The sequence below is a fragment of the Carassius gibelio genome, chromosome A1, assembly GCF_023724105.1.
Source record: "Carassius gibelio isolate Cgi1373 ecotype wild population from Czech Republic chromosome A1, carGib1.2-hapl.c, whole genome shotgun sequence".
NCBI lineage: Eukaryota > Metazoa > Chordata > Actinopteri > Cypriniformes > Cyprinidae > Carassius > Carassius gibelio.
In genome coordinates, this window is record NC_068371.1 from 24,353,405 (window position 1) to 24,370,740 (window position 17,336).

At 36.6% G+C, this 17,336-nt stretch overlaps 1 protein-coding gene across 1 annotated transcript in view; it reads right to left on the bottom strand.

Annotated features, from left to right (window-relative positions):
• The window catches only part of LOC128016377 (mineralocorticoid receptor), a 65,723-nt gene that overhangs the window by 5,260 nt on the left and 43,127 nt on the right, over positions 1-17,336 (bottom strand). Inside the window, exons 4-7 of the mRNA XM_052600857.1 lie at positions 12,419-12,535; positions 10,589-10,906; positions 7,933-8,077; positions 3,597-3,727 (exon numbers count right to left, since the gene is read on the bottom strand). Of these exons, the coding sequence (XP_052456817.1) occupies positions 3,597-3,727; positions 7,933-8,077; positions 10,589-10,906; positions 12,419-12,535 (711 nt within the window). The remainder of the gene's footprint in view (positions 1-3,596; positions 3,728-7,932; positions 8,078-10,588; positions 10,907-12,418; positions 12,536-17,336) is intronic.

Here is a 17,336-nt window from a genome sequence, read left to right on the forward strand (position 1 = left end):
GCCAACCTCGTGAAATGACATTCAGCTGGACAGCTGAATAAGAAACGGCTCGTTCTCATGTTCGTTCTATCCATTGCTCATCTATTCTGATGAAATTAGTCATTTTGGTGCATCCCACTGACTGGCTATTTGAATTGTTTTCATTTCTGTTTGTCTCGATGTGATTTTGGTGTTATTTTTTTTGCAAACAAAGCAATACATTTACACTTCCCCTTCAGGCTGTAGTGATAATTATGTAAAACTTTTAAGATCATTTAATAATGCTGTGTGTAGCCTTCAGACACAAACAAGTTTCATTAAACTCCAACTCTTAGCATGGAATTTATTAAAGTGGTTACACATTTTGTTAACATTACCAAATTACAACATCAAGTCCTTCAGGAGCTCTTTACTATGTGTGCTGAATAAAAAGCAGTTCTTCTTTGGCAGGTGTGTGTTAAACCCGCGGTCACTTGCCCCGGTTTTCTTCTCTCCCACTGATCCACATTCAGCCTCATTAGCCACAGGCTGCCATTTAGAGCCCCAGTGAATAAAAAAAGTGACGCGATTATGCCACGCTAATCGTCTCTTGTCATAAAAAATAGATTTTTCTTCCTGTAGAACCTGTCATGGTGTTAACATGTTTGACAGGAAGTGTTGGTTAAAGAGCTATTTAGTAAAATTAAGCTCATTCAACAGCAATCATGGCATTATGTTGATTACCACAAAAAATTTAATAAAAAAGGTTTTGTACCTAATATTCAAAAGAAAGAAATGAAGGTTATGGTGAGGTACTATAAATGAGTTTATGGTGTAAACAAATGGGGCAATTTTGGAGGATTTAAAAGCATTTTTATAAAAGCACTCTTTATATTAATTCTCCTGTAAAATTTGATATATCTTTGTCAGCATGCATTTTTTTAATACTACACTATTAAAACTACTACTACTACTACTACTACCAATGAGTGTTAGTGTTTTTTTTTTTTTTTTTTTAACTTTTTTTAAATATTTTTTACATTCAAAATAAATGCTTGTGGTAATAATTATGTATGCCACAAATGCTGTTGAATGAGCTTAACTTGAAGCGTAAACATTTTGCCTTGTCTTATCACTTTAAAATGAATGCCGCTTAATTTGAGATTTTGTTAAATAAAGCAAAGATATTTCATAAAAAAATGTAGGTCTCCAAAATACTTTTATGAAACTAAATATAACACTTACTCATCCAAAGATATGTCCACCATTAAGTAATTAACACTGATAACAAAAACTGTCACACTTATTTCCTAGTGTCTGAGTTTACAACAAGCACAAAATAAAAATAAAATAATGAATGTTTTTTAAAAAAATTAAAAAGTCAAAAAACAAAAGGAGATGTATTTTAGTGACTCAGTCTTTAACAGGTCAACACTTCCATCGCAAATAAGGTCATGTGAAAGTCTGCAGGGCTTCTGAGACCTTAGCCAAGGTCAAAGATGAATAACACTCTCTCTCTCTCTCTCTCTCTCTCTCTCTCTCTCTCTCTCTCTCTCTCTCTCTCCATGCTAAAACTACAGTGGCCTTGGAGCCCCTCAGTAGAGGGCATGACACAGTAGCTTTACAAAAGCAGAAAAGGCTGCTAACACATCAAAATGAACAAAAAAAAAAAAATGCATTCTGTAAAAGCTACATTATAAAAACATCAAGCAGTAACTGTGCCAACACAACAGCATTAATACAAAGAAATGCAATATTTGCATATAAAGTAGATCATAACACAGTGCTGTAGTATCCGTGTAATAGTTTGGTTTACCCGTGGAAAACAGAAACCGGCTTATTTACACAACAAATCGGCTCTTCCCAGAGTATTTCATATCAGCAATGACATACATAAGCCTGCATCGCAGATGTTGTCAGCCAAAGACATCACATTTTTATTTCTATGTTGATTTTGTATCAGGAAAACTTTTTTCTTCTTTTTTTTTGTAAAGATTTACTCCATCAAAACCTTCAACTCTTCAAAATCTGTACCATCCCTGACTACTCGGCCTACACTCCCCCTGTTCTTTCTCCTTGCATGAAGCTCTCTTTTTGGAGAGAAAAACACCAGCTCTTGGAGCTGTGCCCATCTCCTGACTGGATTTTATTAAGTACAGCAGGGCTCTCTGGAAAGGCTCCAGAAGATCAGCAAGTGGTTGTGGATCCCAAAACCTATCCTGTACGAGAATTCAGAACTCAAACTTCAGTCTCATATGCTGTAAGCCCATGTCTGTGCCTGTCTGCCTGTACTCAGTGTACTGCTCTCGTATTTGAGATTGGGATGTATACAGATCTAAACTGATCTAGCATCCAGAAAATAGTTGTGTTGCATTATATGTTGTTATTTTATGCTGTGTTAATCTGTAATAGATTATATCTTAATCTATTACACTCCTTTGTTTTTTTCAGAATAAATAATCGCAATAATATCAGAAATAATGACAATAATAATGATTGATAATAAAATAATATGACTTATGTTTATGCTAATTAATAATAATTATACTTTAAATTTATATTATTATAGTATACATACAGTACTGTGTAAGAGTCTTATGCCACTAGTATTTTCACCAGCTAAAAAAACTATTTTAAGTCAGTTATTTATATCTGTTGCTGTAGTGTGTCAGTAGGAAATATCAGTATTTACAAACATTATTTTGACATTAATTGTAATAATCCAGTGAGATTGTTTGTTTGTATATAGCCAGTGCTCCACACAGAGATTTCTTGAAGTGGAGACCAACAAAAATCTCTCTAGATTATTACATTTAAAGGCAAAAATAACATTTGGAAATGTAAACTGTTATTTCCTGCTGAATATTTTCTACAGCAAAACATAGAAATAACTGACTTAAAAGCGTTTTTTGTTGGTGAAAATACTAGTTGCCTAAGACTTTTACACAGTACTGTATATGTATGGGACACCATAATTTCTATGCCAAAATAGTATAATTTGCGTTAGCCTCTCACCCATTATTTAAACACTTCAATTAAATAGATTTTGTTAATTCACTTCATGAATCAAAAGGACCAGATGGACCAGCAAATAAACAAATCGTAGATTTGAAGGTTTATTTTCATATTCATTTTTCTTAACTATTGTAAGGTACAACACAAACAGGAAAGTAGGTTGTGTGACAAAGGGAAAGGGATCGAGACACTCTAACCTGGATCCTAGAGAGCCAACATCTGATTTATACCAAGCATGAGCACATCCCATAGCTAACTTAATTGACCTTCATTGACCTCAGCTGTATAGGGCTCTAGGCACATGAACCTGATCTACCAGTTTATGGCCATAACTCACCAGTTCCTATTATGAGAATGTCACCTTTCAAAAGATGTTGAAATCCCTTTCGCTAAGACACTAGGTCAAACCACAGGTGTCATTATTTAAACCCTTCAAAACTCAAGGAAATTTCTCTGATCTCACACACCCACATACTCAGCTTGGGTGCTAAAGGCAATGCGTAGCGAATTAAGACATCCATTCATTAACGCATTAGCTTATTTTCCTCCTTTGTTGACGGATTCTTTGTCTATACAGTAGTGGCTCTGTTTGAAACATATATAGAAGATGCACACAATCTCACCTGTGCTGAGCAGCAACAGGACCTTCATGGCAAGGAACTCCTCAAAAGTTAGCTGTAGACGGACAAACTCCTGGCTCACCTGCCGCATGCCCACACACAGATCGTACATGGCTGACTGCTGCATACGTTCCCTGGTGGAGAAATTGAGAGGATCTGTAGTAAACAACTTCACTGTTACTGGTAAACGTCTGCTGTATCAAAAATTGCTGTGAAAAAAAGCATATTGAACCAATTAAAAGGTACTTGAGGCAGCATTTGGGGTTTATTAGATTACCACATTGGCAGCACTGTTTAAAGAACCTGTACAGTCCAGAATTAACCCTCATATACTGCCAAATTCAATAAAAATAGGCTTGGGCATATAAATGAAAAATAAATTAGACTTGCCAAATGGCCAGTAACTTTACTTGAACTGTAACATTATTTGTGTAACTAACATAAGAGATGTAACACTCGGTCAAAGGTTTGGAATAATATAAAAGAAGTCTCTGAAACTGTATTATTATTACAATTTAAAAGAACTGTTTTCTGTTTGAATATATTTTAAAATGCTATTTATTCCTTTGATAAATTACCGTTAAATACTGTTCTTTTCTATTGATCAAAGTATCCTGGTTTATATATTTATTTAATCGGTGTCCACAAAAATATGTTTATTATTCATATTAGAATGGTTTCTGAAAGATCATGTGACACTGAAGACTAGAGTTTTGGCTGCTGAAAATACAGCTTTGACATCACAAGATTAAATGACATTTTAAAATAAATAGTTCCCTAATGTTATAATTGTGTAATTATTATTATAAATAGAATTTTATTTTATACAAATACTTTTATATTTTGTTCCAATTAGAATCATTTATATATTAGTTATTACTAATAAATATTTTAAAGACAAACAAACATGCAACAAGAAGCTTTCCTAAAGAGCATGGCACGAACAACACCAAGGTCATGGGTTCGATTCCCAATGCATAAAGTGATCGAATGTACACCTTTTATACAGTGTAAGCACCTTCTAAATGCATACGTGTAAATGTAATGAATTCTGGCTTTGTGTCATGAAATAAAAAAGCCAATGTTTACAAATGCTTCAATAGATCACAGAGTTATTAATTTACAATCTCTCTTATTCACCACTTTTGGTTTCATCTTGACACTTTCTTGACTGGTTATTAATTTATTAGATAGCTTTTCTGATCTGCCACTATGTTTGGCTCTAAATGTGTGTCTTTCTGCATACCTTACTAGGTGAATCCATGCATGCCTATCTGTCTGACCTGCTGTCACTCTGTGCTCAGCTTTGTCTGCCAGACTTGCTTCTGTCTTTTCCAGTCTGCCAGATCTTTATTTAATATCCCAAACTTCAGATGGAATGATAAAAGAGTTCAATTCCTCATCTCAGTGCCTGTAAGTATCTCAGCCTTATGGTGGTGTCCTTACAGTAGCTTTTCTAATTATTCGTTTTATACATACAGTATTGTTCAAAATAATAGCAGTACAATGTGACTAACCAGAATAATCAAGGTTTTTAGTATATTTTTTATTGCTACGTGGCAAACAAGTTACCAGTAGGTTCAGTAGATTCTCAGAAAACAAACAAGACCCAGCATTCATGATATGCACGCTCTTAAGGCTGTGCAATTGGGCAATTAGTTGAAAGGGGTGTGTTCAAAAAAATAGCAGTGTCTACCTTTGACTGTACAAACTTAAAACTATTTTGTACAAACATTTTTTTTTTCTGGGATTTAGCAATCCTGTGAATCACTAAACTAATATTTAGTTGTATGACCACAGTTTTTTAAAACTGCTTGACATCTGTGTGGCATGGAGTCAACCAACTTGTGGCACCTCTCAGCTGTTATTCCACTCCATGATTCTTTAACAACATTCCACAATTCATTCACATTTCTTGGTTTTGCTTCAGAAACAGCATTTTTGATATCACCCCACAAGTTCTCAGTTGGATTAAGGTCTGGAGATTGGGCTGGCCACTCCATAACATTAATTTTGTTGGTTTGGAACCAAGACTTTGCCCGTTTACTAGTGTGTTTTGGGTCATTGTCTTGTTGAAACAACCATTTCAAGGGCATGTCCTCTTCAGCATAGGGCAACATGACCTCTTCAAGTATTTTAACATATGCAAACTGATCCATGATCCCTGGTATGCGATAAATAGGCCCAACACCATAGTAGGAGAAACATGCCCATATCATGATGCTTGCACCTCCATGCTTCACTATCTTCACTGTGTACTGTGGCTTGAATTCAGAGTTTGGGGGTCGTCTCACAAACTGCCTGTGGCCCTTGGACCCAAAAAGAACAATTTTACTCTCATCAGTCCACAAAATGTTCCTCCATTTCTCTTTAGGCCAGTTGATGTGTTCTTTGGCAAATTGTAACCTCTTCTGCACATGCCTTTTTTTTAACAGAGGGACTTTGCGGGGGATTCTTGAAAATAGATTAGCTTCACACAGACGTCTTCTAACTGTCACAGTACTTACAGGTAACTCCAGACTGTCTTTGATCATCCTGGAGGTGATCATTGGCTGAGCCTTTGCCATTCTGGTTATTCTTCTATCCATTTTGATGGTTGTCTTCCGTTTTCTTCCACGTCTCTCTGGTTTTGCTCTCCATTTTAAGGCATTGGAGATCATTTTAGCTGAACAGCCTATCATTTTTTGCACCTCTTTATAGGTTTTCCCCTCTCTAATCAACTTTTTAATCAAAGTACGCTGTTCTTCTGAACAATGTCTTGAACGACCCATTTTCCTCAGCTTTCAAATGCATGTTCAACAAGTGTTGGCTTCATCCTTAAATAGGGGCCACCTGATTCACACCTGTTTCTTCACAAAATTGATGACCTCAGTGATTGAATGCCACACTGCTATTTTTTTGAACACACCCCTTTCAACTAATTCAACTAATTGCCCAATTGCACAGCCTTAAGAGCGTGCATATCATGAATGCTGGGTCTCATTTGTTTTCTGAGAATCTACTGGTAACTTGTTTGCCACGTAGCAATAAAAAAATATACGAAAAACCTTGATTATTCTGGTTAGTCACATTGTACTGCTATTATTTTGAACAATACTGTACCATTTACATTCTGTAATAAAAAAAAATTGACAGAAGCATTTGTTGCATTTGTAGTGGCTCCTCTTTCAGTTTCTGGAGAGGTGCTTCTGTAGATCATGTTAATGAATTGTGTGAGAAGTGTGAAAGTTGGAAGTGCCATCAGTACACGTCCAGCAGTCTCACCCACACCCTTCCATACACATGTGAACGTACATTTCTGACTCTTTTTGACATACTTTCAGAGCACACGGAAAAGTGTCAGCCTGGAAACCTGGAAACTTTTGTTTTCTCCTCTTCAAGGCAGACACACAATGTTTTCAATCAATATCTTTTAAGGGCACTGCTGCACTAGCCCTGCAGTGCTTCTCAGCTGGTATTGCATCAAGACCTAGCTTTCACGTAGACATTTAGCGACCAAAATATCCTTAAAACCAAACATTATAATGTAATAATATAACAATGAACTATATATAACTATATAGTACATATACTGCATTAATGTCGTGTTTATCTGACATATATTATGTTAATTAAATTACCTGGAGACAAACCTTGGATTGTTGTCGCAGTCTCATATAAAACAGATTGTCAGGAGTTACAGAGCAATTCTTTGTGACTTTGCTAAAGGACTGCTACTTGTTTAGGAAATCAAGAGACAAAGCTTGTTTGGAAATGTGTGGATATGTATAAGATCCTGAGAATACATTAGTATGTAAACATGGAAGTTAATTCTGTACTTTTTTTTTTTCAAGATCTTTTCAAGTCATTTGGCAAACACAATGAAGTGCTCCAGTTCTCCTGCAGGGGTCACTGTGCTCTATTGTTACGCTTCTCCCACTGTGCTCAATAAATGGACATTTAGCTTTAAAAAGCACACAATCACACTCTTTCCACTCAATACTTCTCGTCGATTGTGCCCCACTGACCTAATCCTCAACCTTGATCAACGCTATCAAGAAGCATTTAAAGGGAAAGTGTATTTCCTAGCAGAGCAATTGAAGGGACAGTTCTGAAGTCACAGTCTTGCGCCTGCTGGGAACATGCCTTTTGAGCTTATCGTTTTGTATTATTACCTCAACTTGTGTAAATTGAATCACAAATTTCTTTAGACAGGGTTAACCTAAGGCCAATGATTGTCTGTATGTTGTAGGTTATGAAAAAAGGAAGGGGTTTTCTCATTTACTTAAAATGTTTAGATGGAATAAATCGACAAATATCTATATGAGGTATATGTACAGTGCTGTTTGAGTTCGCTTACTCGTTGAAGACGAGGTCAGGGGCGAAGTAGAGCATTTGGGCGTTGGTGTGTTTGTAGGATCTCCAGCTGAGGGAGAAGGAGGAGAGACACATCCAGGAATACTGGATCAGCGTGATTTGGTCCTCGATGGGTAGACTGCGGAAACCTGCGGGGAAAAAAAAAGAAAACAAAGGGCAAGTTAACACAGAGCAAAGAGACATATGGGATACTCGAGGGCATGACTTGCCCTGGAGCAGAGCTAATATTAAGCCAGAGCTGTAGGTTCTAAGAAATAAAATAGGATCTACTATCCTGGGCTTTTGTTCGCCTAAAAATAAAAATACTATTTTTACAAATTTTGTGCACTGTATGTGTGTACGCACATATGTGTGCATGCATTTTTCGAGCTTGACAGCCCCTTGTCACTATGAAGATGTATTTGTTATATGGAAAGAGCTGCATTATGATTCTTCAAAAAAAATTGTGTTCCACTGAAAATATATGTATGATAAAGGTAAGTAAATAATGATAGAATCTGCATATCATTATTAAATTGTCAACTTAACAGTTTGAGGATGATTCCTAAAGGGGCACAAATTCGATCACAAATGAAAGTCTTGCAGTAGTCGCACAATCAGGTTCACATGAATCACTGAAGGTTTCCACTCATTGTCCTGTTGTCAGAACAAAAAAGCAGACTGGATTCTTGCCAAAACTCACATTGAGAGCTATAAAGTCACCCACAAGCTATAATATAAGCCACATGAGGACACATTATGAACTTATTGGTGAAGCAGAGGCTATTTTTGGCTTGTCTGCAAAACTCAAATTCACATTTCGCTCTCTTTATAAAAATAATTTCCCCACATTATCCCTTTAGAAACTTGCCCACATGTCGAAACTAGTGAAATAACTGTAACTTGCAAAAACTGACAGAACTTAAATTGTTAAAATACATCCTATTATTCCATCAAATACTCATCTGAATCTTATCAGAGTTTTGACTCTTAAAATGGATTAAAATCGCATGACGAAGACAGAACAATGTGGACAAACAAAATAACTAATAATTGAACATCTGCAAGTCATCACTTGTAGATTGGCTGAACATGTGATACACTGACTGGCCAGAGTCTTTGAAAGTTTGCCAGTTTGCCCTGGTGTGTTTTCAGCCCTCTATTTTTATATCCGGATATGGCAAGGAGACACCCTGGTATCAAATACTTGCAATACAGCGAATGACCATCTCCTAGCAAGGTACAGTACCTTGAAAACTTTTTTCCAAAATTATAATTAAAAACCTTTTTGTTCAACAAACAATAAAAAAAAAAAAAAAACGTATCATGATTTCCAAGGTTTATTAAGCAGCTCAACGGTTTTCAACATTGACAGTATTAAGAAATCTTTCTTGAGAAGCGAAATCGAATATTAGAATGATTTCTGAACCATCAAGTGACACTGGAGTAATGATGCTAAAAAAATCAGCTTTGTCATTACAGAAATAAATTGCATTTTAAAATATTGAAAAAAAAGAAAGCTTTTAAATTGTAGTTGTTTACAATATTACTGTTTTTACTCTTTTTGATCAATTAAATGCAGCGTTGTTGAGCATAAAGATATATCATTTTCATAAAGATATATCATTCAAGGTAAAGTGTCAGTGCTTGTAAAAGCATGAATACTTAGACTTGAGCTGAAGAAACAGGGAAAGAGTGTGAGAAGAGTTAATGCGAATAATGGGAGATGGAAACCCATTTACCAAATAAATTCCTCCGTACACATAAAAAAAAAGTCATTTGATTTTGCAGGATTTGACGGCGTAACTTGACTAGCCAGAGGATCGATCGCGTTGCACAGCATCTGAAGTGTTGTTATGGTCATTCTGAAATGCCTGAACTAAGTCTGTCTGAATAATTGCCTCCCAGAACTGTCTTCCATGATTGAGTTCCCAAACAGCAGGCATCTGCCTCCAAAAGCAATCACTGCATTTATTATGTTTCGTCTGCTCGTTCTGAGGCGCAAGTCATTTATTATATATGGAAATGATTATCTTCAGTTGCTTCTCCTACTTTTCTTAGTGATATCTAGTGCCAGTTTATCAGGAAGTTACGATATTGTTCTCTTTGATGGATGGAAACGGCGCTTTATTCGCAAATGTTTTATGCAGTATTCCAAATTTAAATTCGCAACTTTGGATGTAAACATAGCTACTATGACAAGACAGTTTCTAAGTACCGTATTTTTCGGATTATAAGTCGCAACTGAGTATAAGTCGCATCAGTCGAAAAATACGTCATACACGTCATATAAGTCGCACTGGACTATAAGTCGCATTCATTTAGAACCAAGAACCAAGGGAAAGCATTGCCGTCTACAGCCACGAGAGGGCGCTCTATGTCTTCAGTGTAGACTACAGGAGCACTGAGCAGCATAGAGCGCCCTCTCCCGGCTGTAGACGGTAATGTTTTCTCTTGGTTCATGTCTCTTAGTTCATTTCTCTCGGTTCATGTCAAATTAATTTTGATAAATAAGTTGCAGGACCAGCCAAACTATGAAAAAAAAGTGCGACTTATAGTCCAGAACATACGGTACATTTCAGAGCCCAACAACTCAACTAATACGCCAACTTAAATTAAAATCAGTCAGGAGAAAATTTCCGTCATTTGAAAATGTGTACCTGGAAGTACTTTGGCCCACTTGACGACTCGGATCATCTGTTTCCCGGCCAGGTGGTTGAGGCTGGTGAGCAGGTGGTCGGTTGTGTCAGGCTGTGTATTGTCATAGCCAGCGAACACCATTTCAGGCTCGATGAGCTCCAGGACGCTACACACGGACGGGGACAGAAGCGGTGCTACGGTGGGGACGTGGGGGACAAGAGCGCTGGCCGAGCTTAACTCTTTCTCCGAGGTCAGAAACGGAGGCCCGTCCTTTGAGTTCTGCAGGGAAGAATCCTCGCTAACACTCTTCATCTTCCCCAACTTCTTCGACTTCCGTGCTGAGAAATAACAAACATATTTTATTAAAGCTGTTCGCTTGAGCAGCCTGATCCAGTTTCTGAATAATTACAATTTAGGTTAAACATGGAAGGTCTTATAATGATTTAAAGGAGTGATAAATCATTTGAAGTGAACAAGATATTAATGAAGAGACCCCCGGTGTAGTCTGGAAGCTGTGTTCCTACAGTTTTTCATATCTGAAATGAGCTTGAGCTGATAGAAGTAATTATTCCGATAGAGATGGATCTTATAGCAGGGCTCACTATTGAAATCACTGATGTATAGATGTGACCTCTTGTGTGTTTCGGGAGGATGCTGTTAAGTGGCTATGTGACTGTTCCAATCTGATATTAACTGCAAGATTCCTGTTCCAGCAGATTTTATATCACATCAGTAAGTGAGACTGAAGGTGGAATATGTGCCAGTCCCAGTACTGCTTAGATTTTATACTCTCCACAACTTTGTTTAGAGACTTTATGATCTTTCAAAAGCATGTTAATTTATCATTTCTAATCAAATATATCTACTATATCTCTTTTGATGAAAAATGATTGGTATAGTCTATCAGCAGAACCAAAAGTGTACACTTCCCCTTATACGTGCATATGATTTTTAATCTAAAATGTTCACCTAAAAACCTTTACAGATTCAGGGAGAATTTCAATTAAAAGTGGTAGAAGAATAAGTGTTATTAAACTATATATGTTATATATATGTCTGCTGTACCTTCATTGACCACCCCCCCCGACCCCAAACACATATTTTTTTCATTCTACATTCTACACATATATTCACATAATAATTGTGATATTTGATATTTGTTAGTATTGTTAAGAAGATTTTTTTTTAACTTTATATGCCACATACATTTGTTAAAGCGAGTCACTTAAAAATGCGAAATGACAGGTCATCTGTCAAAAGTTACAACTCATTTAGTATTTATTTATTTCTATTCCAAGGGGCATTTTTAATGAAAACCGTGACCTAATGTGTCTAATATTAATGTTTGCCTAATGTGTTGTTTTGAGGAGTTTGCATGGCTGTAGTGATGTGCACAGGGACACCAATGTTTGCTGAGGCTATCCTGATTCCTCAAGTTTGTCATCAATATTTGTATACCTTCAGTATAATAATGAGGAGTCCACAATCTGTTATTTCACTTGTCGTGTTTTTGAAATCTTGTAAAAACAGAGTACTGATCAAATTGTGATGCAATTATATTGAAAGCACAGATGTATGTGAAGCGTATTTCAATATGTCCTTTTAAATAAAAGAGAGAGAGAGATTTTTTTTTCCTTGTAACATTGTAAAGCTTCACCAAAAAGGCAATCCATATATATATATATATATATATATATATATATATATATATATATATATATATATATATATATATATATATATATATATATATATATATAATTAAGATGAATGATCTCAGGTGTGCAAGTAAAATCGTTCCATATCATTTCACAACAGTTTTTAGTCCCATAGTAAGTAAATTCAGTTACCCCCCAGATTCATCCCCGCTTGAAGACACTTCCGTACTCTGCAGGCTGGACAGTTTTTCCTCCGAATCTTGTCAATGATACAGTCATTCCTCCCAGCGCAAAGGTAGTTGTGCTGACCTACAAAAAGAGAGAGAAAATCTTTTTATTGCAGAAATTAGGAATTCATTCTCCCATGGTTCACATGGTCAGTGGTTTGTTTATAGGACTGCTAATGTAACCTATCATTTTAGGATAATTAGTAAAAATGACTTCACATATGTTTCTTTTCTGTGAGGGTTTTTCTACAAAATTTTGATCTGTTTTGTTTAATTAAAAAAATAATTGGATTATAATGTAATTAATTCAGTGAAAAATTAATTTTCTTTTTAATTTACTGCCCTAATTTATTATGCAATACAAAAAAAGACAGAGCACACTAGTGCGTGCATTAGCAAAAATGTGCCCTTTACAAGGACACTGTAATGTATTCCGGTCATCCGTATCAAAGGAGACAGCTGTCTTACACTTTACACTCCTCCGCTATTATCATAGAGGACAAATGAGCCGTCCAAAATAGTGTTTCTGAGTATGCCATGGGTTGGCTGATGTCTTGGCGTGGGACACTATGACAGAGAACATAACAGCCTGAGAATCCCGCATGCGCTGCTTTCCTTGCCAAGGTCGAATGAGCTCGTTTCGGAGCACCATTCTGCTTCACTGACTCGCCACACACCCACGCGCTCCACAGGCCAGAGCACGGCGCCGCAGGGCCACATCCAGGCACTGGGGCCGTGTGCATCTCTCTCTTTCAATCTCTTATCCATATTACCCCCCCCTTTCACTCGTGCATCATGGGAAGGACTTCTCTGCTAAACTGCAGGCCACTGATGCTACTTATATTACATGAGGGTGCTTTCCTTTAGTGTTTATGGAGCGTGTGGCTGCAGACCGGCACATTGAGTGTTTTCGGTGGAGCGAGTCTGGCTAGAGGCTGCCAAAAAAGCCTGGGATCTGCACACGGAGCAACAGCAGCTGTAGCCTTGCCACTATTTCTGGCTAAATCACATGACCCCTTACATAAGCCCATTTTTCTTGCTCTAAAAAACTGTAAAGTGCGACACAGGAAACACAACAAAGCCCTCCTCCGCCTCGCCACCCAAACACAGACGCAAATCAGACCTGAAATCTTTTGGGCTGATTCTCGGGACCCTTCTGACCGCTGTACATGGCTGCCCCACAAATCCTGTTAATCATTGTCCCATCAGAAGCAGGTCCTCATAAACGGTCCCACGCTGTGTTTGTGTATCAGCACACGTGTGCTTGTTGGTAATTATGCACTAAAGTAGCACAGAGACTGTTTGTGTACATAAGGACGTAAGGGGAAGGTCAAGTACAACAGCGTTTCAGCACACTGTAGTTTGTGGATCTATATCTGTGTGTTGTTTATGTGCACTGGCTTAAAAAAATATCAGCAAGTGCATCTTATGGTCTGTAAGAGTTGTAATATCTTACCTCATTGTTTAGCTATCGTTTTCTCAAAATTGTGATCATTATATATATATTTTTTGGCTTCCAATAGGAATGTTTTTTGCATGCATTAAGTCTGTGTTTACACTTGTTATTCGGTTCTCTTGGTTCTTTAAATCTGGACCGAAAAAGAAAATGATACATTTGGTTCGCTTGGTGTTAACATTGGCATTTTTAATACCGAACCTAAAAATATAAACAAAAGGCATGAGGATATGGTCACAACCATATTGGACAGATTTTGTAATGTATATTTTGCGAGCTTACCTAGCATCCAGAACTACTGTGGTTGTATAAATGCGTAAAAGATGTGTAAACAGTGTATATCCTTGAGCATGTTGTTCTTTTAGGGTCTTGTGACATCACATCCTGTTTTTGGCTCGTATTCAAACGAACCGCACTAACAGAACAATCTCACCAGAGTTTGTTTTAATCAAACCCAGCCTGCCATGTGTGAACATGCCTTTAGTGTTCCTTTTCTGTCCTGAAACAAAAAGTCAGATGGAGTCTAAAGGAAAAATTAAGTCAAAAATCTAATTTTGCCATTATTTCCTCAATCTCATATTATTTCAAACCTAACTTTTTTGATTTGATTTTATTAAGGTGGAACATAAAAGGAAATAATGTAATGAATTGTGTGAATTTAAGACAATGACAGCAAATTGCACTGCAAGATTGCTTTGATACCTTTTGGCGAAAAACAATTGTGCGTGCGTGATCCAACCCTTCATCCTCCAGTCCAGTAGGTGGTGAAAATGTTCACCTGCTTTTTCTGGTGTTCCTACGCACCCACTTCAAAGGTGAAGTGTACCACAATTATTTTACTGTCAAAATTGCTTTAATATTGGGTTGTTTTCACCATTCAGAACAATTAGAACATATTCAGAGAGCCAGGTTTAAGTCATACAGGTTTGGAACGACATGAGTACATTTTGGGATTAATCTTTCTCATTCTGTAATTTTTACAGTTTTACAGGGTTTTTTTTAGCCCTATTTAGCCTTTTTTTGTGGATCCTTTAATCCAACAGACTCCTCTCCTCATACACATTTTACCAAATGCCATTAGTTCCCACAACCTCGCTCTTATGCTTTTAATACTATAGCTGAATGTGTAATACTCATACTATTTCTGCCATATCGAATCAGCCTAAGTGTGTGCACGAGAAGAGCCAACGTGGGGCTTCCTGTAAAAGCTTGTGTCTACTTTTAGCCAACTACGTCATTCATGATGAGGGATACACTGATAACCTAGCCTGTCAGCGTAGTAATGAAGCAGAGATTTAAAAAGGACACTACCTGTGAGACACACGCAATACAATATTCACATCTTTTTTTCATCTGTTTCCCAACTAGCTTGTCATTTCTGGCTTCAGCGTGGACACGTGAGCATCTCTTTTAAAACGGTTCTCCTTACGCCAAGTCTAGAGATCTGTTTTCATGGCAACACAGTGTCATATAGCTAACCTACATTTAGACCAATAGGATTAACCTTTTCGTTAGCTGCAACATGTAGCGTAAACAACAACATACGAAAAAAACATATGCTGACGGCATATGAATCAGCATCCGTCTAATTGTTTCACCGTGTACTTCAAATCTATTCCACACATGTGACTCACATCATGCTGCTATCAAATGTTATTGCTGAATGCCATTTCTGCTACTTTGGGATATACTGTAAAAATTATTTGAAGTATATATTTGCCAAAAAATACAATTTCAGTCTTTCTAATTAAAAAGAAATCAAGTTTAAATTAATGCATTTATTTGTGAAATTTGCTAGCAATTTCTTAGTAGAATTTGTTTCAAAGTATATCCTACACTAAACTTTTTCAGTGTATTTTTCAGCGTAACTGCATTTTTGGTAAAAGAAATTTCATTTTCATGACATTCAAGGCATCCTTTGTTATGTGACGAAACATCTTATCTGAAATGTGTCGTTTTGGTGAAAAATGGTAGTTGTTTGTACAGTTACTACTTAGGCTAGATGACAGGATAACTTTTAAGTCATTTTTCCCAGTTCTGCACACTGCGTAGTTACTGCCTTTTTGCTTTGTAGGGCAGTATTGATTTAAACTGCAGATCTTAGTTTCTGTGTTCATCCAACACGAGTTTTCAGAGGGATTATTGTGTGAACTGACGCATGAGAGTTAAATTACTAACCAAAATGCAGCTGTAATCATTTGTGAAAATACATTTTTTCCAGTTTCCTCTCATCATTTGTTATTTCCACACATGCACTTCCTGCACTTTGCAGTCCTCTGCTTTCCTGATAGAAATTGTATCTGGTCCAAGGTAGAAAAGCTACTGCTTCATCTGTATGTGTGTGTATATATATATATATATATATATATATATATATATATATGCAAATTAATCTTTTTTTCTTTGAGGTTTTGCTGTATTTTAGGCTTAGGGCTGTCTTGAGGGCAACATAGGTTAGAATTTGTCATTGTGATTATGATGATAAACTGATACAGTAAGAAACATCTGTCTCCAATTGACCAGGAAGAAAGCCTTTCATAACCTCAGCCGTATCAAAAATACACGGTCACAACCCATGTCCCAAAATATATAAATGTTGGAAACACAGATGCCATAATGTGATCGCCGTCATCCGATTTGCTTAAACACAAAGGGTGTCTCATTTTGCATTGATGTCAAAGAACAAAGGTATCACCCAGAAGGCGGAAGAGATGACAGATACTGAAAGCAGCGGTGCCATAGGCAAACACAGAGGGGTTATTTGAGGTGAGGAAAGAGGGATTTGTGTGATTTGTTTTTTAGTTCACCGTATAGTTGTTCAGTCCTTTAATACTCCTGCGTATCACTGATCAATCAGAGCATTAGCATAAATCACAGTTTATTTCAGTATGTGTGCCTGTCAGCCGCAAGCATGACAAAGTGGAATTTGTGAAGTTTAAGTTTTAGTCATTAAAAGTCATTTCAAATAGGGCTATAAATAATGGAAGCCATTTCTGTATCAAAAAAGAAAAAACATAAATGTAAATTAAGTGTATTTTCCCCTCTAAATTACATCCTTAAATCATTAAATATTCTCAAAATGTGTACCTATGAGCATCAGGTGCTACATTCTGTCTTTTAAACAAATCTTTATTTATTGCTTTTCCACAAAAATCCTCAAAGTTTCTCACTCTTTAATACTGATGCATGTTATCGTTCCAAATACACAATACAAAAATAATTGTCACATAGACCTGTTAAAGTTCTGCAGTATATCAGTGCAGTTTTCATCAGTATTATGTTTACCAAGACACAGAAAAGTTTTAGCAACTCTTCTGAAAACTTATTTGTTTCAAAATGGTCTAACCAGTTCAATTTATGCCTGTAAATGATGAGTTGTGCAGGACAGACACGGAGTATCATTATACATGATGACAAGCCAAGACAC